Source organism: Salmo salar, chromosome ssa10 (genome assembly GCF_905237065.1).
Source record: "Salmo salar chromosome ssa10, Ssal_v3.1, whole genome shotgun sequence".
NCBI lineage: Eukaryota > Metazoa > Chordata > Actinopteri > Salmoniformes > Salmonidae > Salmo > Salmo salar.
Window position 1 is genome coordinate 23,384,057 of NC_059451.1, and position 26,416 is coordinate 23,410,472.

At 42.9% G+C, this 26,416-nt stretch overlaps 1 protein-coding gene across 3 annotated transcripts; it reads left to right on the plus strand.

Moving 5' to 3' along the window:
• Window positions 1-14,765: 14,765 nt before the first annotated feature.
• LOC106613809 (UBX domain-containing protein 6) lies at window positions 14,766-26,358 on the plus strand. Of its 3 annotated transcripts, XM_014216439.2 has the most exons (12): window positions 14,766-14,897; window positions 15,063-15,173; window positions 16,125-16,282; window positions 16,422-16,492; window positions 17,197-17,319; window positions 17,499-17,596; window positions 17,899-17,974; window positions 18,200-18,284; window positions 21,575-21,794; window positions 21,964-22,094; window positions 25,035-25,183; window positions 25,289-26,358. In XM_014216439.2, exons 1-12 carry the CDS (start codon window positions 14,839-14,841, stop codon window positions 25,412-25,414), a joined length of 1,407 nt encoding a protein of 468 aa, XP_014071914.1. In that variant the 5' UTR covers window positions 14,766-14,838; the 3' UTR covers window positions 25,415-26,358. The 3 variants fall into 3 exon arrangements, with proteins under 3 accessions (XP_014071914.1, XP_014071915.1, XP_045543484.1); XM_014216440.2 differs by having other exon boundaries at window positions 14,866-15,173; XM_045687528.1 differs by lacking the exons at window positions 14,766-14,897; window positions 25,035-25,183; window positions 25,289-26,358 and adding an exon at window positions 24,848-25,028.
• Window positions 26,359-26,416: the final 58 nt, after the last annotated feature.

Here is a 26,416-nt window from a genome sequence, read left to right on the forward strand (position 1 = left end):
ACCAACTCAGTCTTGCACCAGAGGACGAAAAGGTCATTCGGAGACAGTGCATCAACTACATTGTTGCTTTAAGCAAGGAGCTGCAAGCAAGGCTCCCAGACAACCTAGAAGCCTTGCGAAACATGGCCTTGTTCAGTGTTAAGGAAATGCTAAAGCACAATAAAGGCACCACTGAAATTATTAAAGTAGCTGAGATACTGGGGTACCAGCCCCAAACAGTTGATAAAATTGTTTTCCAATGGAGAAACATCCATCTGTTTAGGTGGGACTCAACTGAAAATACAGTCGAGTTTTGGAGTGAAGTGAATAACTACACGGACTCTTCCGGGACAAATCCATTTGAAGAACTGTGCAAAGCTGCACTCACGGCCCTTTCCTTGCCACACTCAAATGCGGAGGTTGAACGGCTGTTCAGCCAAATGAGTGTGGTCAAGTCAAAGTTAAGAAATAGAATGTCACTGCACACTCTCAACTCCATACTCCTGGTGCGGTATGGACTGAAGCTGGCTGGGTGATACCTGTTACGAGTATAAACTACCAAGTGAAGTTCTGCAGCAGTTTGGCACCACAGCAGCATACAGCTTTAAGGTCACTCCATCCTCTTCTGCTGGTTCCAGCTCCATGACAAGATGGAGATGAAGATGAAGAGAATTTCCTTGAATCTATGATTCATGATATTTAGTATGCATGCAAGGAGTGGACTTTCTGGAACTGGCGGAGACACACAGCTGATAGTGGCAGTGTGCACTGCAGTGTAGGGGAGAACAGTGGCAATATCTGGGGGAACACATTGAGCAGCTAGCCAGCCAAGCAGCACAACAACCTGGAGAGAGCTGGAGAGAGATGCCTAGCGCACACATCATTATTTGAGTTAAGTTGCTTGTTCAATAAGATAGCATATATACCTTGTTATTAGCTTGTACCTAGAATTGTTGATCAGTTAGGTAGCATGTTAACTAACTACCAATACACTACTTAAAACTAAACTCAGCAAAAAATAAACGTCCTTTCACTGTAAACTACGTTTATTTTCAGCAAACTTAACATGTGTAAATATTTGTATGAACATAACAAGATTCAACAACTGAGATATAAACTGAACAAGTTCCACAGACATGTGACTAACAGAAATGGAATAATGTGTCCCTGAACAAAGGGGTGGTGAAAATCAAAAGTCACAGTCAGTATCTGGTGTGGCCACCAGCTGCATTAAGTACTGCAGTGCATCTCCTCCTCATGGACTGCACCAGATTTGCCAGTTCTTGCTGTTAGATGTTAGCCCACTCTTCCACCAAGGCACTGTCACGTCCTGACCAGTATAAGGGTTATTTGTTATTGTAGTTTGGTCTGGACGTGGCAGAGGGTATTTGGTTTGTGTGGTTCGGGGTGTGTGTATTATGTAGAGGGTAGTTGATTTATGTATTCCGGGGTTTTTTGGTCACTGCTCTCTTTTTTTGGTCTATTTCTATGTTCTTTCTAGTTAGTCTGTGTCTATGTTTAGTTAATTGGGGTGTGGACTCTCAATTGAAGGCAGGTGTTGTCTAGTTGCCTTTGATTGAGAGTCCTATATATTAGGGTGTGTTTGTAATTTGTGGGAGGATGTTTCTTGTTTAGCTGTCATTGCATGACAAGACTGTCTTTTTCGTCGTTCATCATTGTTGTTATTTTTGTATACGTGTTTGTTTGGTTTTCCTTCTTTCACCTATTAAAAGAAGATGAGTATACAACCCGCTGCGTTTTGGTCCTTCACAGACGACAACCGTGACAGGCACCTACAAGTTCCCGGACATTTCTGGGGGGAATGGCCCTAGCCCTCACCCTCCGATCCAACAGGTCCCAGACGTGCTCAATAGGATGGAGATCCGGGCTCTTCGCTGGCCATGGCAGAACACTGACATTCCTGTCTTGCAGGAAATCACGCACAGAATGAGCAGTATAACTGGTGGCATTGTCATGCTGGAGGGTCATGTCAGGATGAGCCTGCAGGAAGGGTACCACATGAGGGAGGAGGATGTCTTCCCTGTAACGCACTGCGTTGAGATTGCCTGCAATGACAACAAGCTCAGTCCGATGATGCTGTGACACACCGCCCCAGACCATGACGGACCCTCCACCTACAAATCGATCCCGCTCCAAAGTACAGGCCTCGGTGTAACGCTCATTCCTTCGACGATAAACGCAAATCACCCCTGGTGAGACAAAACCGCGACTCATCAGTGAAGAGCACTTTTTGCCAGTCCTGTCTAGTCCTGTCTGGTCCAGCGACAGTGGGTTTGAGGCCATAGGCGATGTTGTTGTCGGTGGTGTCTGGTGAGGACCTGTCTTACAACAGGCCTACAAGCCCTCAGTCCAGCCTCTCTCAGCCTATTGCGGACAGTCTGAGCACTGATGGAGGGATTGTGAGTTCCTTGTGTAACTCGGGCAGTTGTTGTTGCCATCCTGTACCTGTCCCGCAGGTGTGATGTTCGGATGTACTGATCCTGTGCAGGTGTTGTCACACGTGGTCTGCCACTGCGAGGACAATCAACTGGCATGCTGTCTTAGGCGTCTTACAGTACGGACATTGCAATATATTGCCCTGGCCACATCTGCATTCCTCATGCCTCCTTGCAGCATGCCTAAGGAACATTTACACAGATGAGCAGGGACCCTGGGCATCTTTCTTTTGGTGTTTTTCAGAGTCAGTAGAAATGCCTCTTTAGTGTCCTAAGTTTTCATAACTGTGACCTTAATTTCCTACTGTCTGTAAGCTGTTAGTGTCTTAATCAAATCAAATCAAATTTATTTATATAGCCCTTCGTACATCAGCTGATATTTCATAGTGCTGTACAGAAACCCAGCCTAAAACCCCAAACAGCAAGCAATGCATGTGAAAGAAGCACGATGGCTAGGAAAAACTCCCTAGGAAAAGGTTTACTAGTTAAAAATAGAAAAAATAAAATGTAATTGTTCAATATTGTGTAATGTGTAATTGTTCAATAAAATAAAAATATCTGATCATATAAAATGTGTTGTGATTGTATTACTTTTACAAATAAAAATATGTGATAATAAACAAACAAATCTAAACTAGCAAATGTCAAATAATATTTTTTGCAGAGATGGCCAGTCAATTTGAGTAACATTATTGCATCACTGCGTATTCTACGTAATGACGCGGGTTTACGTTATTACGTAATGACATCACGCAGAGACATCACAACGTCATTTAGCAACTTTTAGCAACAAATTGACCTGCCTCGAGCAACTTCCCCTGAAAATGAGTTGGCAACACTGAGCCGGACAGCAATGATGTGTGCGCTAGGCATCTCTCTCAAAAAAGTGCCAAGGGAAGCTATCATGGATTTGGCATCACTCCCATCAAATCCCATTGAGAACATACCTCATTGACAGAAAAACTTAAAATGTTGCATATCATTGTGTTGTTGTCCTCCGGTGGCTAGCTAGCCAGCAAGCTAAAATTGTCCCTTTCCTAAATTAGCCATGGATGGAGATAGGGATTTGGACTTGTGGTTTTACTTAATTCTCCATACTGGCCAATGATTATAATGGCAATTCTGATCCAACCATTAATTCATACATTGTTGTGCCCCTGGCCTGAGAGGATGGAAGTTCAATATGTAGCTAGATGTAGAAAGCTAATGTTAACTAGCCAACGTTGCCCATGAATGGAAGTTAGACTCGCGAGCAAGCATTTTAGCCAGGTAATCTAGGACAAGAAAAAATAAAAGTGTGTACTGTATGACCGAGTGATGCTAAAGGAACACAGACAGGGAACAGTCCAGAAACATACTCATGGACCTGAACACCGGCCTGCTAAAGGAACACATCATCGAGACGGACAGGAGAGTGACAGAAACGTTAAGGTCATTTTCCAGACATTTTGAATGAAGTTATGTCCACTGCTGGAAGTCACTCTCTCTCTTGTTCTCTCTCTCATTTTCTCTCTCTATCTCATCCTCTCTCTGATTCTCTTTCTCCCTGATTCTCTCCAGTGTACACTCCTTCGTCTGTGGATGAGTTCAGACAGGGAACCGAGAACTCCCTGACAACTCTGGTGGACATTAGGAGCGGACGCATCATCAAGCCTGTCGAGAGATGGAGAGAACTGACATACTTACACCTCGGTGTGAGAAAGTGTGTGTGTGTGTGTGTGTGTATACTGATGGCGTCTGCTTGCTGTAAAGCCCTATCTAAACAATTTACAATTGTTTGCCCCCACTCTCCAGGCTGCCATCCACTCCCAGTTAGGCGAGGTACATACAGGCCTCAGTCAGTTCCACTATGCCCTGGGATCATGATGGACATCCAGAACTCCCTGGCAGACATCAGCAAGGACTGGAGGCAAAGCATCAACATCAATGAATCCTGAAGGACATCAAATATGCTGGGATGCAACACAGTCATCTTGCCTCAGCTGTGGAGTACCTGTAGAATATACACTGCTCAAAAAAATAAAGGGAACACTTAAACAACACAATGTAACTCCAAGTCAATCACACTTCTGTGAAATCAAACTGTCCACTTAGGAAGCAACACTGATTGACAATAAATTTCACATGCTGTTGTGCAAATGGAATAGACAACAGGTGGAAATTATAGGCAATTAGCAAGACACCCCCAATAAAGGAGTGGTTCTGCAGGTGGGGACCACAGACCACTTCTCAGTTCCTATGCTTCCTGGCTGATGTTTTGGTCACTTTTGAATGCTGGTGGTGCTTTCACTCTAGTGGTAGCATGAGACGGAGTCTACAACCCACACAAGTGGCTCAGGTAGTGCAGCTCATCCAGGATGGCACATCAATGCGAGCTGTGGCAAGAAGGTTTGCTGTGTCTGTCAGCGTAGTGTCCAGAGCATGGAGGCGCTACCAGGAGACAGGCCAGTACATCAGGAGATGTGGAGGAGGCCGTAGGAGGGCAACAACCCAGCAGCAGGACCGCTACCTCTGCCTTTGTGCAAGGAGGAGCAGGAGAAGCACTGCCAGAGCCCTGCAAAATGACCTCCAGCAGGCCACAAATGTGCATGTGTCTGCTCAAACGGTCAGAAACAGACTCCATGAGGGTGGTATGAGGGCCCAACGTCCACAGGTGGGGGTTGTGCTTACAGCCCAACACCGTGCAGGACGTTTGGCATTTGCCAGAGAACACCAAGATTGGCAAATTCGCCACTGGCGCCCTGTGCTCTTCACAAATGAAAGCAGGTTCACACTGAGCACGTGACAGACGTGACAGAGTCTGGAGACGCCGTGGAGAATGTTCTGCTGCCTGCAACATCCTCCAGCATGACCGGTTTGGCGGTGGGTCAGTCATGGTGTGGGGTGGCATTTCTTTGGGGGGCCGCACAGCCCTCCATGTGCTCGCCAGAGGTAGCCTGACTGCCATTAGGTACCGAGATGAGATCCTCAGACCCCTTGTGAGACCATATACTGGTGCGGTTGGCCCTGGGTTCCTCCTAATGCAAGACAATGCTAGACCTCATGTGGCTGGAGTGTGTCAGCAGTTCCTGCAAGAGGAAGGCATTGATGCTATAGACTGGCCCGCCCGTTCCCCAGACCTGAATCCAATTGAGCACATCTGGGACATCATGTCTCACTCCATCCACCAACGCCACGTTGCACCACAGACTGTCCAGGAGTTGGCGGATGCTTTAGTCCAGGTCTGGGAGAAGATCCCTCAGGAGACCATCCGCCACCTCATCAGGAGCATGCCCAGGCATTGTAGGGAGGTCATACAGGCACGTGGAGGCCACACACACTACTGAGCCTCATTTTGACTTGTTTTAAGGACATTACATCAAAGTTGGATCAGCCTGTAGTGTTGTTTTCCACTTTAATTTTGAGTGTGACTCCAAATCCAGACCTCCATGGGTTGATAAATTGGATTTCCATTGATTATTTTTGTGTGATTTTGTTGTCAGCACATTCAACTATGTAAAGAAAAAAGTATTTAATAAGATTATTTCCTTCATTCAGATCTAGGATGTGTAGTTTAAGTGTTTATGTTCCGCTGCAACGTAAGATGAATTCAATGATGGTCCCTAGAATTTCTTAATTTACCAAATCTAAAACAAGGCCAAATCAGTAAGCGCAGTCACCCTTTAAAAATAACAATTGGCATGTTGCAACTTGCACATCTAACTTGCTACTTTTCAGACATGCCAAGGAGGCAGACAGATGAGAACAGCAGGCCAGTGGAGCACTTAGAACAGCAGCAGCCAGGGGCAAATGGTAGTGTTGAAGATGATGTAGGTGACCCAGACACAGGCCCAAAACAAGTTAAGCTACCCAGATATTCCCTTGACCATTTCGGATTTGCAAAACTAAAGAGATACACCAGACAAGACACAGAGACAGCAACAGAAGAGTAGGATATGATGGAGAAAGACACACCATACAAGAGACAGAGACAACAACAGAAGAGTAGGATATGATGGAGAGAGCCATTACAAGAACAGAACAGGCCATAACAGATGAGGATAGACCAAGGAGACGGTAATAAACAAGAACCTGAGACCGCAACAGACAAGACACAGACACAAACAGACAAGACGGCTAGGGCTGTGGGGGTCATGAAATTGTGTCTGCCGGATATTGTCAGTAATTAACATACAGTACCAGTCAAAAGTTTGGACACACCGACTCATTCAAGGGTTTTTCTTTATTTGACTATTTTCTACATTGTAGAATAATAGTGAAGACATAAACTATGAAAAAACACATATGGAATCATGTAATAACCAAAAATGTGTTAAACAAACCAAAATATATTTTATATTTTAAATTCTTCAAAGTAGCCACCATTTGCCTTGATGATAGCTTTGCACACTCTTGGCATTCTCTCAGCCAGCTTCATGAAGTAGTCACCTGGAGTGCATTTCAATTAACAGATGTGCCTTGTTAAAAGTTAATTTGTGGAATTTCTTTCCTTCTTAATGCGCTTGAGTTGTTGTGTTGTAACAAGGAAGGGGTGGTCTACAGAAGATAGCCCTATTTGGTAACAGACCAAGTCCATATTATGGCAAGAACAACTCAAATAAGCTAAGAGAAACGACAGTCCATCATTACTTTAAGGTCAGTCAATGCGGAAAGTTTCTTCAAGCGCTATAATGAAACTGTCTCTCATGAGGACCGGCACAGGGAAGGAAGACCCAGAGTTACCTCAGCTGCAGAGGATAAGTTGATTAGAGTTACCAGCCTCAGAAATTGCAGCCCAAATGAATTCTTCACAGAGTTCAAGTAACAGACACATCTCAACATCAACTGTTCAGAGGAGACTGTATGAATCAGGCGTTCATTGTCGAATTGCTGCAAAGAAACCACTACTAAAGGACACCAATAAGAAGAGACTTGTTGGGTCAAGAAACATGAGCAATCTGTCCTTTGGTCTGATGAGTCCAAATTTGAGATTTTTGGTTCCAACCGCCGTGTCTTTGTGAGACACAGAGTAGGTGAATGGATTATCTCCGTATGTGTGGTTCCTACCGTGACGCATGGAGGAGGAGGTATGATGGTACTTTGCTGGTGACACTATCTGTGATTTATTTAGAATTCAAGGCACACTTAACCAGCATGGCTACCACAGCATTCTGCAGCGATACGCCATCCCATCTGGTTTGTGCTAAGTGGGACTATCATTAGTTTTTCAACAGGACATGACCCAAAATACACTTCCAGGCTGCATCAGAGTGCTGCATCAGATGATTGAGATTGGTTTGGGATGAGTTGGACCGCATAGTGAAGGAAAAGCAGCCAACAAGTGCTCAGCTTATCTAGGAACTCCTTCAAGACTGTTGGAAAAGCATTCCTCATGAAACTGGTTGAGAGAATATAAATATGAAATATATTTTGATTTGTTGTTTAACAATTTTATGGTTACTACATTATTCCATATGTGTTATTTCATAGTTTTAATGTCTTAACTATTATTCTACAATGTAGAAAATAGCTAAAATAATGAAAAACCATTGAATGAGTAGGTGTGTCAAAACTTTTGACTGGTACTGTAAACACCTTTAGCATCTCCAGGCTTCCATGCATACAAGCTGCAGATGCACATCTTTGGTACATCTATATTTTAAAAAGTCTAATAAATAAATTGAATATACACCGTCACAATAAATCCATTATTTATTTTAGTCAGGTCTAAGGAAACATTATGACACGAAGAGAATGTACTTCAGAAGAACAGAATATAAGTTGGCATATCCTACTGTATGTTATCTGGCTATGCTCCATGGCGTAAGCTTGTTCATTTTGCTGACAAGATATGCTTATAAGTGCTTATAAGTCCCATGCCATTATTTTATATTATATGATTTTATAGTTAAAATAATATAATTCAACTTAACTGAATAAATTACTGAATAAATTGGAAAGGATATTTTCCCCATTCCGGAGTGGGAAGTGACACTGTTGAGAGTAAACGTGATCATTTGAAACAGGTCCTATACGCTAGATTTAGAGTTATTTGTTAACTTTAGTTGTGAATGATACAAACCTTAGAATGTGTTACAAATATACAATATATATCGGAAAGTATTCAGACCTCGTGACTTTTTTTGTTACATTACTTGCCTTACTTTAAAAAATATATATCCTTTTAAATATTTAATCCTCAGCAATCTTCACACAATACCCCATAATGACAAAGTGAAAACTGGTTTTTAGAAATGTTTGCCAATTTATTACAAATAAAAAACAGAAATACCTTATTTACGTAAGTATTCAGACCCTTTGCTATGAGAATCAAAATTGAGATCAGGTGCATCCTGTTTTCATTGATCATCCTTGAGATGTCTCTACAACTTTATTGTAGTCCACATGTGGTAAATTCAATTGATTGGACATGATTTGGAAAGGCACACACCTGTCTATATAAGGTCCCACAGTTGACAGTGCTTGTCAGAGCAAAAACCAAGCCATTAGGTCGAAGGAATTATCCATAGAGTTCAGAGACAGGATTGTATCGAGGCACAGATATGGGGAAAGGTACTGTAATGGAAATGTTTATGTTTATGCTTTTCTTATAACTAATTTCTGTGTTCTATTCATGTGCTGTTCTATTAACTAATTCTGTGTTCATGCAAGTGGCTGACTGTACAAATCCTCACTATCAGTAGCTGCAATTTGGCAGTACGCCCAGACCTTGTTTTTAAGAACAAAAGACATCTCAGTTTCAAGGTCTCAGCTTAGAGTGAAGAAGCCTCGTGATATATTGGTCTGTCACATGTTATAAACCAGTATTGGTCGGTCACATGAATCAAACAAAACGGTAATGATTAATTAATTATGCAAATGTAACTTGTCTACGTATAGCCGTAAACAAGACAACTGCTGGGACTGCCCAGGCAGAGCTCCTGATTGACATGTGTACAATGGTGCATTGAGTTGGTTGGAACCTCTCCAGCGCGCTGACAAATAAACAATGATTCATATTAAGATTGACTTCGAGTGTCCTTGTGTAACAATTTCCACACCAGTACCAAAGAAGACAGGTCCCCAAGAAGACAGTGGCCTCCATCACACACGGTCCCGTGTGGCTCAGTTGGTAGAGCATGGTGTTTGCAACGCCAGGGTTGTGGGTTTGATTCCCACGGGTACGGAGAAAAGAATGTATGAAATGTATGCATTCACTACTGTAAGTCGCTCTGGATAAGAGTGTCTGCTAAATGAGTAAAATGTAAATGTTAAATGGAAGTAGTTTGGAACCACCAAGACTCGTCCTAGAGCTGGCCGACTGGCCAAACTGAGAAATCAGTGGAGAAGGGCCTTGGTCAGGGAGGTGACTAAGAACCTGATGGTCACTCTGACACAGCTCTAGAGTTCCTCTGTGGAGATGGGAGAACCTTCCAGAATGCCATCTCTGCAGCACTCCACAAACCAGACGGAAGCCACTTCTCAGGGACTGGGAGACTAGTCAGGCTGGAGCCTAAGATGAACGGAGCAAAGTACAGAGAGATCCTTGATGAAAACCTTCTCTAGAGCACTCAGGACCTCAGACAGGGGTGAAGGTTCACCTTCCAACAGGACAATGACTCTAAGCACACAGCCAAGACAATGCAGGAGTGACTTTGGGATAAGTCTCTGAATGTCCTTGAGTGGTCCAGCCAGATCCCGGTCTTGAACCTGATCAAACATCTCTGGAGAGACCTGAAAATAGCTGTGCAGCGACGCTCTCCATCCAACCTGACATAGTTTCAGAGGATCTACAGAGAAGAAGCTCCCCAAATACAGGTGTGCCAAGCTTGTAGTGTCATACCCAAGAAAACTCAAGGCTATAATCGCTAGCAAAAGTGCTTCAACAAAGTACTGAGTAAAGGGTCTGAATACTTATGAAAATGTGATATTTCAGTTATTTAAATAAAAAAAAAAAAAAAAATGTAAAACAATTTTTGCTTTGTCATTATGGGCTATTGTGTGTAGGGAAAAAAAAACAAATTTCAGCGATTTTATAATAAAGCTATAACCTAACAAAACGTGGAAAAATCATGGTGTTAGGCTACTGATGATTTGAGAGTCGCAAAAAAAGCTTGCACTCTTTTCCTTGCCAAAGGCTGCAGAAGCAGTTCTCTCAACAAGTGATCATATTTTAAATGATAAGACTATTCTCAATTTAATCTTGTCTTTACTAATATGTAAAATTTGTTTAGCTTTAGAATGGCCCATTATCAAATAGGCAGGAACATGGGCAGGAACATGGGTAGGGGAAAAAAGACATGTCATCTGTATACACTCAAATAGAAAATGGAGGCTTTCCCACCAGTCCGTTTGTCAATGATGCCGGGTAGGCTACTTCAGTTTTATAGTGGAGATATATTTATTTCTCAGCAGCTCATATTAAGCATAAGAACACTTATTTCACTCCAAGCATCATTCACTGTTTGAGGAGAATCGCTGCACGACAGGTGATATTCCGTCCAAACTCTGTATGCCATGGGCTCTCCAACCCTATTCCTGCAGCTATCCAGTGCTTAATTTGGGAAACCAAGTGAAATCTGTTCGGGAACATCTATAGTAACATGTTTTCGCAAAGGAACATAATTCACTAAACTGTTGACAGCCCCTCTGCTCACTCGAGAAAGGAATAAATTAGAGAGAGGAGGAGATGGAAATGCATGGTGGTGAGATATTCTGTATAGCTGAAAGTAATGTGTCACCCAACTAATTATGAAAATATAAAAATTCCCTATTACTAGGCTATTCAAAATCAAATATAAATCCACTAATTGCAGGCTAACTGCAAGCCGCCCTGCACAATCAATGAACCAACAGCATCGCCTAGGGCTATACTTTCTTTCCCAGACTTGTGCATATACATTTTGGAGTGTAGCATAAGGTAACCAGTCCATCCAGTATGCATAATAATAAAGTCCACACTCAAAGACGATTACTCAAATTTGTTTAATTTTGGGGTATAGGCCTGACAAATTATGTCCCAAAGACATTTGAAAATCAGTTTTGTTTGATGTTTTTCTTCAATGCGTAATATATGGTAGGCTATGTATTGTATAATGGCACAATCATAATAAAAAATAATTTAAAAAACGGGCTTGGGCTCATAAGCACATGCGTATGCATAACCTATAATATGCATATGGATGTTTTGAATGAATCATCACCTTAGCACTGTCTATTTTGTTGTGTTAGGCTTTCAAACAACATCCAGAACTATCATGTTTTACACTCAGTTTCAACCTGCTGTTGAACTTATTTCTTCAAATTGGTCATCACAGTTATGTGAGTTTGATAGGCCTAAGTATGTAAGTATGATAGACCTACTGTTTTGATAAGTGTTTGATGTGATTTTAGATAGTATTTGCATTGATGTCAGAGTGGTTAGAGGGACAATAGAGCCCTGAGTACAAGGCCATTAGGACCTGTTGGTTGTTACTGAGTTGGGTACTACCAAAGCATGTCCAGAGTGCATAAGAGGAGATTACCGTGGTCACATGGAATTTTACTATGGTCATGACTTCTGATGACTGCCGGTGTGGCAGTAATACCGTCACTGCAACAGCCCTAACAAGACCCAGAGAAAATGAAGGAAGATGGATGTGGATTGAGCACATAGTAGGCTGGGCGGCAGGGTAGCCTAGTGGTTAGAGTGTTGGACTAATAACTGAAAGGTTGCAAGATCAAATCCCCGAGTTGACAAGGGAAAAATCTGTTGTTAAACCACTGTTCCTAGTTTGTCATTGAAAGTAAGAAGTTGTTCTTAACTGACTTGCCTAGTTAAATAAAGATTAAAAAAAGCCCTTCAAGCTGCTGATTCTAATTACTTGTATTTATTTGCACCTTTATAAGAAGTGAAATACAGACAGTGAAAAGTAAAACATGGTGAGGTGAAATTACTATTAAAACAATTGTTTACTTTTACACTTTTTTCAACGAGTACAGGATGAGAGAGGATGGTAGACAAGCGACAGCAACATAGAATACTAAGAGACAGCAACAGAAGAGGAGAGACGAGAGACAACAACAGACAACACAGAGAAAGTGATGGAGAGAGGCAGAGGAAGTGTGAGCACACAGTAGACTGTATCACTTAAAGCTGCTCTATGGATTCGAGAGAGAGAGAGAGAGAGAGAGAGAGTGTGTGTGTGTGTGTGTGTTTGGGTACTGTGGGATTCTTTCATCAGTTTTGGCTTATTGGACAGGTCAGAGTCTGTCTGATGTTGAGTGTTTTTTGGCAATACACTGTAGATGTAGGCTATGTGTTCCAGAGTAGAGAGATCCACAGTAGGAAATGTAATTGAGTACTGGCTGTGTCTGCTGTGGAAGGTGCAAGTTACCTATCTAAAATCTCAATGTTCTAATCTCTCAATATTAATCTCAAAGTGAAACAAATTACTGGCTTTGGGCTATGCCCCCAATCAAATCAAATCAAATCAAATTTATTTTTATATAGCCCTTCGTACATCAGCTGATATTCTCAAAGTGCTGTACAGAAACCCAGCCTAAAACCCCAAACAGCAAGCAAAGCATGTGAAAGAAGCACGGTGGCTAGGAAAAACTCCCTAGGAAAAACTCCCTAGAAAGGCCAAAAACCTAGGAAGAAACCTAGAGAGGAACCAGGCTATGAGGGGTGGCCAGTCCTCTTCTGGCTGTGCAGGGTGGATATTATAACAGAACATGGTCAAAATGTTAAAATGTTAAAATGTTCATAAATGACCAGCATGGTCAAATAATAATAATCATAGTAGTTGTCGAGGGTGCAACAAGCACGTCCGGTGAACAGGTCAGGGTTCCATAGCCGCAGGCAGAACAGTTGAAACTGGAGCAGCAGCACGGCCAGGTGGACTGGGGACAGCAAGGAGTCATCATACCAGGTAGTCCTGAGGCATGGTCCTAGGGCTCAGGTCCTCCGAGAGAAAGACAGAAAGAGAGAAAGAGAGAATTAGAGAGAGCATATTTAAATACACACAGGACACCGGATAAGACAAGAGAAATACTCCAGATGTAACAGACTGACCCTAGCCCCCCGACACATAAACTACTGCAGCATAAATACTGGAGGCTGAGACAGGAGGGATCAGAAGACACTGTGGCCCCATCCGATGATACCCCGGACAGGGCCAAACAGGCAGGATATAACCCCACCCACTTTGCCAAAGCACAGCCCCCACACCACTAGAGGGATGTCTCCAACCACCAACTTACCGTCCTAAGACAAGGCCGAGTATAGCCCACAACGATCTCCGCCATGGCACAACCCAAGGGGGGGGGGCAACCCAGACAGGAAGACCACGTCAGTGACTCAACCCACTCAAGTGACGCACCCCTCCCATGGACGGCATGGAAGAACACCAGTAGGCCAGTGACTCAGCCTCTGTAAAAGGGTTAGAGGCAGAGAATCCCAGTGGAAAGAGGGGAACCGGCAAGGCAGAGACAGCAAGGGCGGTTCGTTGCTCCAGCCTTTCCGTTCACCTTCACACTCCTGGGCCAGACTATACTTAATCATAGGACCTACTGAAGAGATAAGTCTTCAGTAAAGACTTAAAGGTTGAGACTGAGTCTGCGTCTCTCACATTGGTAGGCAGACCATTCCATAAAAATGGAGCTCTATAGGAGAAAGCCCTACCTCCAGCCGTTTGCTTAGAAATTCTAGGTACAATTAGGAGGCCTGCGTCTTGTGACCGTAGCGTACGTGTAGGTATGTACGGCAGGACCAAATCGGAAAGATAGGTAGGAGCAAGCCCATGTAATGCTTTGTAGGTTAGCAGTAAAACCTTGAAATCAGCCCTTGCCTTAACAGGAAGCCAGTGTAGGGAGGCTAACACTGGAGTAATATGATCAAATTTTTTGGTTCTAGTCAGGATTCTAGCAGCCGTATTTAGCACTAACTGAAGTTTATTTAGTGCTTTATCCGGGTAGCCGGAAAGTAGAGCATTGCAGTAGTCCAGCCTAGAAGTAACAAAAGCATGGATTAATTTTTCTGCGTCATTTGCGCCAATGTCTTTAAATCCTAGAAAAGCCCCCGCTAAACACTGAATTTTGTATTCACTGATTACATTTGTATTTTGAAGTTTTGCAAAAGATGGTCTAAGATATGCAAGTCAGGTACAAAGGCAAGAAAATTATCAGAAGTTCTGTTTATGTATTTGAGCATTTGATAATTGCTGTTCTGCTATAGATACGTTTCAACATAGATCCCAAAATTGCTTGTACGCAATTGAGAAAAACGTATTTATTTCATTGGAACGCAACCGCATGATTGTACATCCAGACCACCAGAGGCCGCTGTACATCATGTATTACTACTTCGTGGACAGACCCGTTTCTTTCGTCCGTTTCCTCTTCCTTTCAGAGTTTCACTAGATAGCATAGCCACAAAGTCCAAATGTGCTATATTGTAAAAAATGATGAAAACAAAAATTTGCTTTCTGATCTTCATTTACGGTTAGGCATAAGGTTAAAATTTTGGTTAAGGTTAGGTTTAAAATCACATTTAAGAATACATTGTCGAAATAGGCGGAATATGACTTTGTGGCTGTGGTAACGAACCTTGCATTTTGATGTAAAGAATATACTAAGCTTTTCTCATTCAGCTGTGCTGTATTTCAGGTTATTTTCTTGTGAAAAACAGTCAACAATGAAGAAATTTTTCGAGGACATAAAGAAAGATATACAATTCAAGTCAGCGGGGCCAGGAAAGAAACTCGCAGAAGGCGGCAGGTAAACAAACTTTTCTAGTGAGCTAGCACGCTAACGTAGCCAGCTAACGTTAACGGCTTTGCTCATGCTGTTGACAGTTCAGTTGTTGAAAAGATGTTTATATAATCGACACCGCAAGTATATGGTATGTCTGATTCGTAGAGTTGCCTTCCCCGTCACTTGAATGGGCTCCGTTATGTTTGTTTTTCTAGTGTTCTGGACAGGGTGCATCGTCGTTACATTAGCCTGGTTTACGCCACCACACAGCGAAGAAGACATAGTCAGGAATTGTAATACTTTATAACGTTAATTAAATTCTAATTTAATAGGGTCAGTGCTCTCCGTTATCCTTGGGACGTCCCTACCCTAACCATTTAGTGTCAACTTCAATGGGGACATCCCGGGTAGCACGGACCAATTTAATAGGACCTCTATGGAGGAAGAGCTGTAACTCACTGGTCTGGAAAGGAGGCCGTTTGTTAATGCGATATTCTCTCAGTAATTGAGCGGAGGCATTGATTGGTTCTCTCAACAACAACACAATTTCCTGGGGGGTTGAGAACCAAATATAATATTTCTATGTTTGAGACCTCTCGTTTGGATTTGAAACCGTAACAGATGTAATGGAAGGGGGCAGCTCTCGGGGTCTGTGGGTGTTTGATTGAGAGTAACCTAACGTAGCAGGTGTAAAAGAAAGACACATGGCGTGAGAAAGAGCCAGAGGAGAACCAAACCGTAAAAGCCCACTTCATTATCAACTCATCGTGCCAATAAAATCAAAACAGCCTTTCCAGACTCTGAAGTCAGGAGGACTTTGAGTTTGGTATCAGCTAGACTACATCATCATCATAGCCTGTTCTATTAAATGCAAACCCTTGTGAGTTTAGCTAACAAGCCATGTAACTTTATACATCACAGCATGAAGTGTAAGTGCAGTCAAATGGTGAACGTGTCCCCTTCTGTTCCCTGCAGCTCCAAGCCCCGAGTGGTGCAGAACAGTGGCCCTGCCAAGCCCCGTCATGCTGCTCCCACTGAAGGAGCTCAGAAGGCAGGGGCTGCAGCTCTGGCCAGGATCGAGGGGCAGCCACGCCCACGGGCACAAACCTCACAGGATGCCATCCGGCTCCAGGGTGAGCGATTCCTATGCATCCAACAACTGCTGCTTGAATGACTGATGATGTCAAAGCCGTGCAGGTGTTTCACATCAGTGGTCAGAAATAGAGAACTGGGTTGTGGGTTAATGGTCTTTCTTAATTTATCACTCCACAGTGAAAAGAGAGCTTGAGGCAGAAGCTGCAGCAGTAGCAGCGACTGAGAAGGAAAAGATAACAGCTGTTGAGGCAAGGAATACATTACATTAATACATTTCCCCTTACATGCTGACCAGACCGCACACTCCATTGCGCGCTATTTGATTTTGTCCACCCACACCAGATGCGATCAGGACACGCAGTTTGAAATATCAAAACAAACTCTGAACCGACTATATTAATTTTGGGACAGGTTGAAAAGCATTAAACATTTATGGCAATTTAGCTTGCTAATTTGTCCTGGGGTATAAACATTGGGTTGTTATTTTACCTGAAATGCACAAGGTCCTCTACTCTGACAATTATTCACAGATAAAAGGATAAAGTTAGTTTCTACTAATCTTTCCTCCTTCAGGCTTCTTCTTTCGACTTTATATGGCAGTTGGCAACCATCTTTAAGGTGCATTACCACTACCAACTGGACTGGAGTGTGGACCTCAGTTCATCTTTCAATCACCCATGTGGGTATATGCTGCTAAAAACCAATGAGGAGATGGGAGAGGCGGGACTTGCAGCGAGTCAAGCGTCACAAATATAACCAAGTTCTATTTTAGCACCTGTCTACGCAGACGCGGGCGCCTGACCAGTGTGGGTGCAATGATTGAATGTATGTGTACATTTATTTACCAACGCGAGTGGTGTGGTCAGCATGTTACTGTTGCTCACATACAAATTATTGTGCCACTACTGCCATTGAGTTGTTATTTATAGCTAGTATGTGTCGTCTTTTGCAGGGCTCCAGTGTTAAGGATCCGGCATTTCTCTCAGTAACAGGTGTGTATTTCACCTGCCCGCTTACTGGAGCCACCTTAACTAAGAGCGAGAGAGAAGTGCACATTAAAGAGGCCATTTTCATGGTAGGTCTGAAAATGATTCTTCTTTTTAAAGTCATATGATGTCATGATTGCATTATCTGATTTTGACTGACATGAAGAATTGATGTCAAAAGCCTTAACACTAATTTGCCACAAACCCTCCTTTTTCATTAGTATGGTCCTGACTGAATACACATGATAAACCTTGTCTTGTCCAACAGCGGTTTGAAGAGGACGCAGTGGAGGCTTCCATAATGATGGTTCATACCTTCAACAAGGACAGGGAGAAAGTCAAGGCTGCAGTGGACATCATAAGCAAGTGAGAAATGGAACTGTCCTATAATGCAGGGTTTCCCAAACTCTGTCCTGGGGCCCCCCCTGAGTGTCCGTTTTTGGTTTTTGCCCTAGCACTTAACAGCTGATTCAAATAACCAATTCATCATCAAGCTTTGATTCTTTGAATCAGCTGTGTAGTGCTAGGGCAAAAAACATGTGCACCCAGGGGGGCCCCAGGACCGAGTTTGGGAAACCCTGCTATAATGTGTGATTTATATTGTCATGTTGACAAGAGTTCATGCGATGAGTGTCCTGACATCCCATAATTTTCTCCCATCTTCTCAGGTACATTGAAAACATCTGTAAGAACCCCACAGAGGAGAAGTACAGGAAGATCAAACTCAGTAACAAGGTGTTCCAGGTACATTTGAGTCATAAGGAGGGTAATGTGAGACTCAATGTTTTCTGTCAGTGTGGTCCATTCATCTCTCTCTCTCTCTGATCTCTCTCTCTGATCTCTCTCTCTCTGATCTCTCTCTCTCTGATCTCTCTCTCTCTCTGATCTCTCTCTCTCTCTGATCTCTCTCTCTGATCTCTCTCTCTCTCTCTCTCTCTCTCTCTCTCTGATCTCTCTCTCTGTCCTTAGGAGAAGGTGAAGACTGTGGAGGGCAGTCGGGAGTTCTTGCAGGCTGTGGGCTTTCAGAGCATCATGCTGGATGTGGAGGGACAGGGTAAATCCATACAAATGCAAAATCTGTGCTTCCTATTGTCTGTGTGGCCTAGTATGTATCTGCAGAGTCATACTAAAGAGCAGCGATTCTCAGCTGGTGTGTCGCGGGAGGTTTTAAATGAGTGTCGGATTTTTTTTTTTTTTAAATACACTATATATACACACAAAAGTATGTGGACACCCTTTTCACATTTGTGGATTCGGCTATTTCAGCCACACCCATTGCTGTTGGGTGTATAAAATCGAGCACACAGCCATGCAATCTCCATAGACAAACATTGTCAGTAAAAGGGCCTTCCCGAAGAGCTCAGTGACTTTCAACATGGCACCTTTCCAACAAGTCAGTTCGTCAAATTTCTGCCCTGCTAGAGCTTCCCCGGTCAACTGTAAGTGCTGTTATTGTGAACTGGAAATGTTTAGGGCGCAACAATGGCTTAGCCGCGAAGTGGTAGGCCACACAAGCACACAGAACGGGACCACCGAGTGCTGAAGCGCGAGGCGCGTAAAAATCGTCTGTCCTTGGTTGCAACACTCACTACTGAGTTCCAAACTGCCTGCGGAAGCAACGTCAGCACAATAACTGTTCTTCAGGAGGTTAATGAAATGGGTTTCCATGGCCGAGCAGCTGCACACAAGCCTAAGATCACCATGCGCAATGCCAAGTGTCGGCTGGAGTAGTGTAAAACTTGCCATTGGACTCTGGAGCAGGGGAAACATGTTCTCTGGAGTAATGAATCACGCTTCATCATCTGGCAGTCTGAAGGATAAATCTGGGTTTGGCGGATGCCAGAAGAACGCAATCTGTCTGAACACATAGTGCCAACTGTAAAGTTTGGTGGAGGAGGAATAATGGTCTGGGGCTGTTTTTTATGGTTCGGGCTAGGTCCCTTAGTTCCAGGGGGAAATCTTAACGCTACAGCATACAATGGCATTCTAGACGATTCTGTGCTTCCAACTTTGTGGCAACAGGGGGAAGGCCCCTATCTGTTTCAGCATGACAATGTCCCCGTGCACAAAGCAATGGTTTGTCGAGATCGATGTGGAAGAACTTGATTGGCCTGTACAGAGCCCTGACCTCAACCACATCGAACACCTTTGTGATGAATTGGAACGCCGACTGCGAGCCAGGCCTAATCGCCCAACATCGGTGCACGACCTCACAAATGATCTTGTGGCTGAATGGAAGCAAGTCCCCGCAGCAATGTTCCAACATCTAGTGGAAAGCCTCCCAGAAGAGTGGAGGCTGTTATAGCAGCAAAGAAGGGACCAACTCCATATTAATGCCCATGATTTTGGAATGAGATGTTCGACGAGCAGGTGTCCACATACTTTTTGGTAATGTAGTGTATATTATACTTCAGTCAAAACTAAAACCAGGTAGAAAGTGGGTAAAAATGATAAGAAACCTATATTTTCTTTCATAATTTATAATTTATTGGGGGGGGTCTCAAACCAGTGAGCTTAACATTCTTCATCAAGAATACAGTTGAAGTCGGAAGTTTACATACCTTAGCCAAATACATTTAAACTCAGTTTTTCACAATTCCTGACATTTAATCCTAGTAAAACTTCCCTGTCTTAGGTCAGTTAGGATCACCACTTTATTATAAGAATGTGAAATGTCAGAATAATAGTTGAGAGAATGATTTATTTCAGCTTTTATTTCTTTCATCACATTCCCAGTGGGTCAGAAGTTTACCTACACTCAATTCGTTTTTGGTAGCATTGCCTTTACATTGTTTAACTTGGGTCACATGTTTCAGGTGGCCTTCCACAAGCTTCCCACAAAAAGTTGGGTGTATTTTGGCCCATTCCTCCTGACAGAGCTGATGTAACTGAGTCAGGTTTGTAGGCCTCCTTGCTTGCACATGCTTTTTCAGTTCTGCCCACACATTTTCTATGGGATTGAGGTCAGGGCTTTGTGATGGCCACTCCAATACCTTGACTTTGTTGTCCTTAAGCCATTTTGCCACAACTTTGGAAGTATGCTTGGGATCATTGTCCATTTGGAAGACCCATCTGCGACCAAGCTTTAACTTCCTGACTGATGTCTTGAGATGTTGCTTCAATATATCTATTTTGTGAAGTGCACCAGTCCCTCCTGCAGAAAAGCACCCCCACAACATGATACTGCCACCCCCGTGCTTCACGGTTGAGATGGTGTTCTTCGGCTTGCAAGCCTCCCCCTTTTTCCTCCAAACATAACGATGGTCATTATGGCCAAACAGTTCTATTTTTGTTTCATCAGACCAGAGGACATTTCTCCAAAATGTACGATTTTTGTCCCCATGTGCAGTTGCAAACTGTAGTCTGGCGGTTTTGGAGCAGTGGCTTCTTCCTTGCTGAGTGGCCTTTCAGGTTATGTCAATATAAGACTCGTTTTACTGTGGATATTGATACTTTTGTACCTGTTTCCTCCAGAATCTTCACAAGGTCCTTTGCTGTTCTGGGATTGATTTGCACTTTTTGCACCAAAGTACGTTCATCTCTAGGAGACAGAACGCATCTCCTTCCTGAGCGGCATGACGGCTGCGTGGTCCCACGGTGTTTATACTTGCGTACTATTGTTTGTTCAGATGAACTTGGTACCTTCAGGCGTTTGGAAATTTCTCCCAAGGATGAACCAGATTTGTGGAGGTCTACAATTTTTTTTATGAGGACTTGGCTGATTTCTTTTGATTTTCCCATGATGTCAAGCAAAGAGACACTGAGTTTGAAGGTAGGCCTTGAAATACATCCACAGGTACACCTCCAATTGACTCAAATGGTGTCAATTAGCCTATCAGGAAGCTTCTAAAGCAATGACATCATTTTCTGGAATTTTCCAAGCTGTTTAAAGGCACAGTCAACTTAGTATATGTAAACTTCTGACCCATTGGAATTGTGATACAGTGAATTATAAGTGAAATAATCTGTCTGTAAACAATTGTTTGAAAAATGACTTGTCATGCACAAAGTAGATGTCCTAACTGACTTGCCAAAACTATAGTTTGTTAACAAGAAATTTGTGGAGTTTTAATGACTCCAACCTAAGTGTATGTAAACTTCCGCAAAATGGATTCATTGACAATGAAAACGGTGGGACTGTTGTTCCCTTGTCATATAATTGCTACATTTACTATGAAAATATTTTTCCAGATTGCATCTTTGACGACATCAACAACAAAAAGCGATGCAAATATTGGATCGAGACAACCTGATTCAATTTGGATCCCAATACAAAACCAGTTGAGAACCACTGCTATAAGTGGTACCCGGGATAATAATTGCAGATTCATCTTGCCTTCCCAGAGGAGAGTGAAGAGTTCCTGGTGCTGATGGAGCATGACCCGGAGGCCCTGGAGGTGATGAAGGAGAGTATGGACCGGCTGCAAAGGGGAGAGCCAGTCAGAGCCCAGCTGGACCACCAGCCCCAGGCCTTCAGACCCTCCCCCAACGCCATGCGTTTCGAACTACCCCCAGAGTTCTACAACCTCACTGCAGAGGAGCTCAAGAGGGAGCAGCAGCAAAAGTATGGACAACTCACGGATGGCACTGATACACAATAACAAATACAATTATTATCGTAGTAAGGTACACTCCGTTAGTGCACATGACGTGTATTATTGTTGGGTGGTTTGTTCCGGTTATGACTATTTTGTTTGTAAGATAAAGTCATGGTGGTTGTGTGTGGTATTCAGGAGCGAGGCGGTGGAGAAGAACGCCATGCTGCGTACCAAGGCCATGCGGGAGAGAGAGGAGCAGAGGGAGAGGAGGAAATACAACTACACTCTGCTGAGAATACGACTGCCTGATGGAAACATACTGCAGGGTCTGTATCTGCCAGCAAACACCTACTTTGTGATAAGCAGAAATAGTTAAAATATATATATTTTATTTCACCTTTATTTAACCAGGTAGGCTATTTGAGAACAAGTTCTCATTTACAACTGGCCAAGATAAAGCAAAGCAGTGCGACACAAACAACAACACAGAGTTACACATGGAATAAACAAGCGTACAGTCAATAACACAATAGAAAAAAGAAAGTGTGCAAATGGCGTGAGGTAAGGCAATAAATAGGCCATAGTAGCGAAGTAATTACAATTTAGCAAATTAACACTGGAGTGATAGATGTGCAGATGATGATGTGCAAGTAGAAATACTGGTGTGCAAAAGAGCAGAAAAGTAAATAAAAACTATGGGGATGAGGTAGGTAGATTGGATGGGCTATTTACATATGGGCTATGTACAGCTGCAGCGATCGGTAAGCTGCTCAGTTAGCTGCTCAGATAACTGATGTTTAAAGTTAGTGAGGGAGATATGAGTCTCCAGCTTCAGAAATTTAGGAGATGTTGGCTTTGGGGATGACCAGTGAGATATACCTGCTGGAGCGTGTGCTACGGGTGGGTGTTGTTATCGTGACCAGTGGGCTGAGATAAGGCGGAGATTTACCTAGCATAGACTTATAGATGACCTGGAGCCAGTGGGTCTGGCGACGAATATGTAGCGAGGGCCAGCTGACTAGAGCATACAGGTCGCAGTGGTGGGTGGTATCAGGGGCTTTGGTGACAAAACGGATAGCACTGTGATAGACCGTACCAGTCAAGTTTGGACACACCTACTCATTCCAGGGCTTTTCTTTATTTGTACTATTTTCTACATTGTAGAATAATAGTGAAGACATCAAAACAATGAAATAACACATATGGAATCATGTAGTAACTAAAAAAGTATTAAATAAATCATCTTTTTTATATTTGAGGTTCTTCAAAGTAGTCACCCTTTGCCTTGATGACATCTTTGCACACTCTTGGCATTCTCTCAACCAGCTTCATGAGGTAGTCACCTGGAAGCCATTTCAATTAACAGGTGTGCATTGTTAATTTGTGGAATTTATTTCCTTAATACGTTTGAGCCAATCAGTTGTGACAAGGTAGGGGGGGTATAAAGAAGATGGCCCTATTTGATAAAAGACCAAGTCCATATTATGGCAAGAACAGCTCAAATAAGCAAAGAGAAACGACAGTCCATCATTACTTTAAGACATGAAGGTCAGTCAATCCAGAACATTTCAGGAACTTTGAAAGTTTCTTCAAGAGCGTTGGGCCAGTAACCGAAAAGTTGCTAGATCGAATCCCCGAGCTGACAAGGTACAAATCTGTTGTTCTGCCCCTGAACAAGGCATTTCCCCGGTAGGCCATCATTGTAAATAAGAATTTGCTCTTAACTGACTTGCCTAGTTAAATAAAGGTAAAATAAAAAAGTGCAGTTGCAAAAACCATCACGCTATGATGAAACTGGCTCTAATGAGGACTGGCACAGGAAAGGAAGACCCAGAGTTACCTCAGCTGCAGAGGATAAGTTCATTAGTTACTAGCCTCAGATTGCAGCCCAAATAAATGCTTCACAGAGTTCAAGTAACAGACACATCTCAACATCAACTGTTCAGAGGAGACTGCATGAATCCGGCCTTCATGGTCAAATTGCTACAAAGAAACCACTACTAAAAGACACCAATAAGAAGTGACTTGCTTGGGCCAAGAAACACTAGCAATGGACATTAGACCGATGGAAATCTGTCCTTTGGTCTGAGTATAAATTTGAACTTTTTGTTTCCAACCTCTGTGTCTTTGTGAGACGCAGAGTAGGTGAATGGATTATCTCCGTATGTGTAGTTCCCACTGTGAAGCATTGAGGAGGTGTGGGGGTGCTTTGCTGGTGACACGTTTGTGATTTATTTAGAATTCAAGGCACACTTAACCAGCATGGCTACCACAGCATTCTGCAGTGATACGCCATCCCATCTGGTTTGTGCTTAGTGGGACTATCATTTGTTTTTCAACAGGACAATGACCCAAAACAAACCCACAGGCTGTGTAAGGGCTATTTGACCAAGGAGAGTGATGGAGTGCTGCATCAGATGACCTGGCCTCCACAATCACCTGACCTCAACCCAATTGAAATGGTTTGAGATGATTTGGACTGCAGAGTGAGGGAAAAGCAGCCAAGAAGTGCTCAGCATATGTGGGAACTCCTTCAAGACTATTGGAAAAGCATTCCTCATGAAGCTGGTTGAGAGAATGCCAAGAGTATGCAAAGCTGTCATCAAGGCAAAGGGTGGCTACTTTGAAGAATCTCAAATATAAAATATATGTCGATAACACTTTTTTGGTTACTACATGATTCCATAGCTTTGATGTCTTCACTATTATTCTACAATGGAGAAAATAGTAAAAATTAAGAAAAACCCTTGAATGAGTAGGTGTGTCCAAACGTTTTACTTGTACTGTATAAACATTTGAGCAAAGAATGTTTAAGGTTTCCAACAGCTGGTGTACTGTAGCTATTCACCAGTCAAATGCATGGGGGTGCTTATAACTTCACACTATCATTCTTAGATTCATTTGGCAGTAGGACTCGTAGCTCTGTGCACCTTAATTGCACAAAACTCACAAACTGCGTTACAATGTAACTTCCATAGTCCGTTGGCGAATCAGCTTGAACAAAGTGAGGTGTAGGATCACTGATCTACAAATAGTATTCCTGCCAAATAATAGGTTTTGTGCGATTTAACATTTGCAGAGTTACGCGTCCCCTGGCTTAGACGATTCCCCCCCAAACTTACATGCACAACCAGACATTGATTGGAGACTGCTTGGGTTAAGTACAGAACATTTAGTAGAATTTTCTACCTGCAGCAACGCTAGTGGATAATGTTGTAAATACCGGTAAAAGCACAGTGCCTCCATTTTCACATTTTGCCCTTCAGGCACCTTCCTGGCCTGGGACAAGGTGTCTGTGCTCTTCCAGTTTGTGCGGGACTCCCTGGTGGACGGCTGGCAGCCCTTTGAGCTGGTGGCGCCAGGAGGACACAAACTCCGGGAGGACCAAGAGTTGGCCCTGAATGAATGTAGCCTGGTAAGCAGAGACATTTTTTCAGAAATGTAAATATCAGGCAAAATAAGCAATGCAATAAATGTACTTTTGTTGTACAAGGTGCTGACTAATGCCTCTCTCTCGGAGGTCCCTGCGGTTCTGCTGACATTTTCTTGGGATGCCGCAGTGCAAGCGGACATTTCTGCTGCTGTTGGAAAGGGTCCTGCACTCCTCAAGCCAGAGCTACTGAAGAATATTCGAACCCTTGGCTGAACTGTCCCTGCGTCTCCACCTCCAGGTTGGAGATGACACCTTCATCCCCAAACCACATTTCAAAGGCTGTAGAAATACACAACTAATCCTTTAAAGGAAACAATAACAGGGGTTTCTAAGAGGAGACATAATGCCATGCAGTGTTTTTTTTGTATTGTACCTTGAATGTAGGATGATCTGAAATGGCTCCCTTACTCCTACAGAGAGCTCAGCATGGTATGAGATCCTGTTGTCAGTGTCACCCTTCTGCTCCGCTTCAACGTGCATCCTGCTTACGCAACAAATACTGACATACAATACTAGCTTTACATATGAACGAATGGGTGGTGACTGGTTGTTGAGTAATAAGGTTTCAGTTGCTGTTTTTGTGAGCCAGACTAGCTGTGGACCACAATAACAGTTAAGCTATTTTATTTAAGGTAACTTGTAATATTCTATTTTGGACCTCACTAACACTAAGATTACAGCAGCAAGCTATACCAGTACCTTAAAAGTGAAGGTTACTGGACAGAGCTCCTGATGTTAGAAGCTTTCTTAATTGAATGACTTACAAAACCCTCATTCAATAGAGTAATTTCCTATTATATTTCTAAATTATCAAGAATGTTATTTGATTTCAGCAGCATGGAAATCTGTGATAGTGGTGGTTGGTGTGTACTGTATGTAACCAAAAATGATTTTTTTTTTGCTGAGGCTTATCCCAGGTGATGGCTGGAATGACAACAACCTACCTCTCCTCACAGCACGTTCATGCGTAACCTCCAATGTTTCACTTTAGTCCGAACATGAACAGCAGCAATTAGCAAATGTACTAAGTAATGTTTTCCTAACCTTGTTTAAGAATAACTAGAAAATGAAGGTCATGCTCTGTCTAGGTATCAAAGCTCGGTCATGTTTTGTTGCTTTTAAACCTGCCTGTAATAAAGATGAAGGTTGCATCAAGATATTGCTTTATCCCCCATAAAAAAAAGAAACATTTAGGATTTGCAAATGGCTGCACAT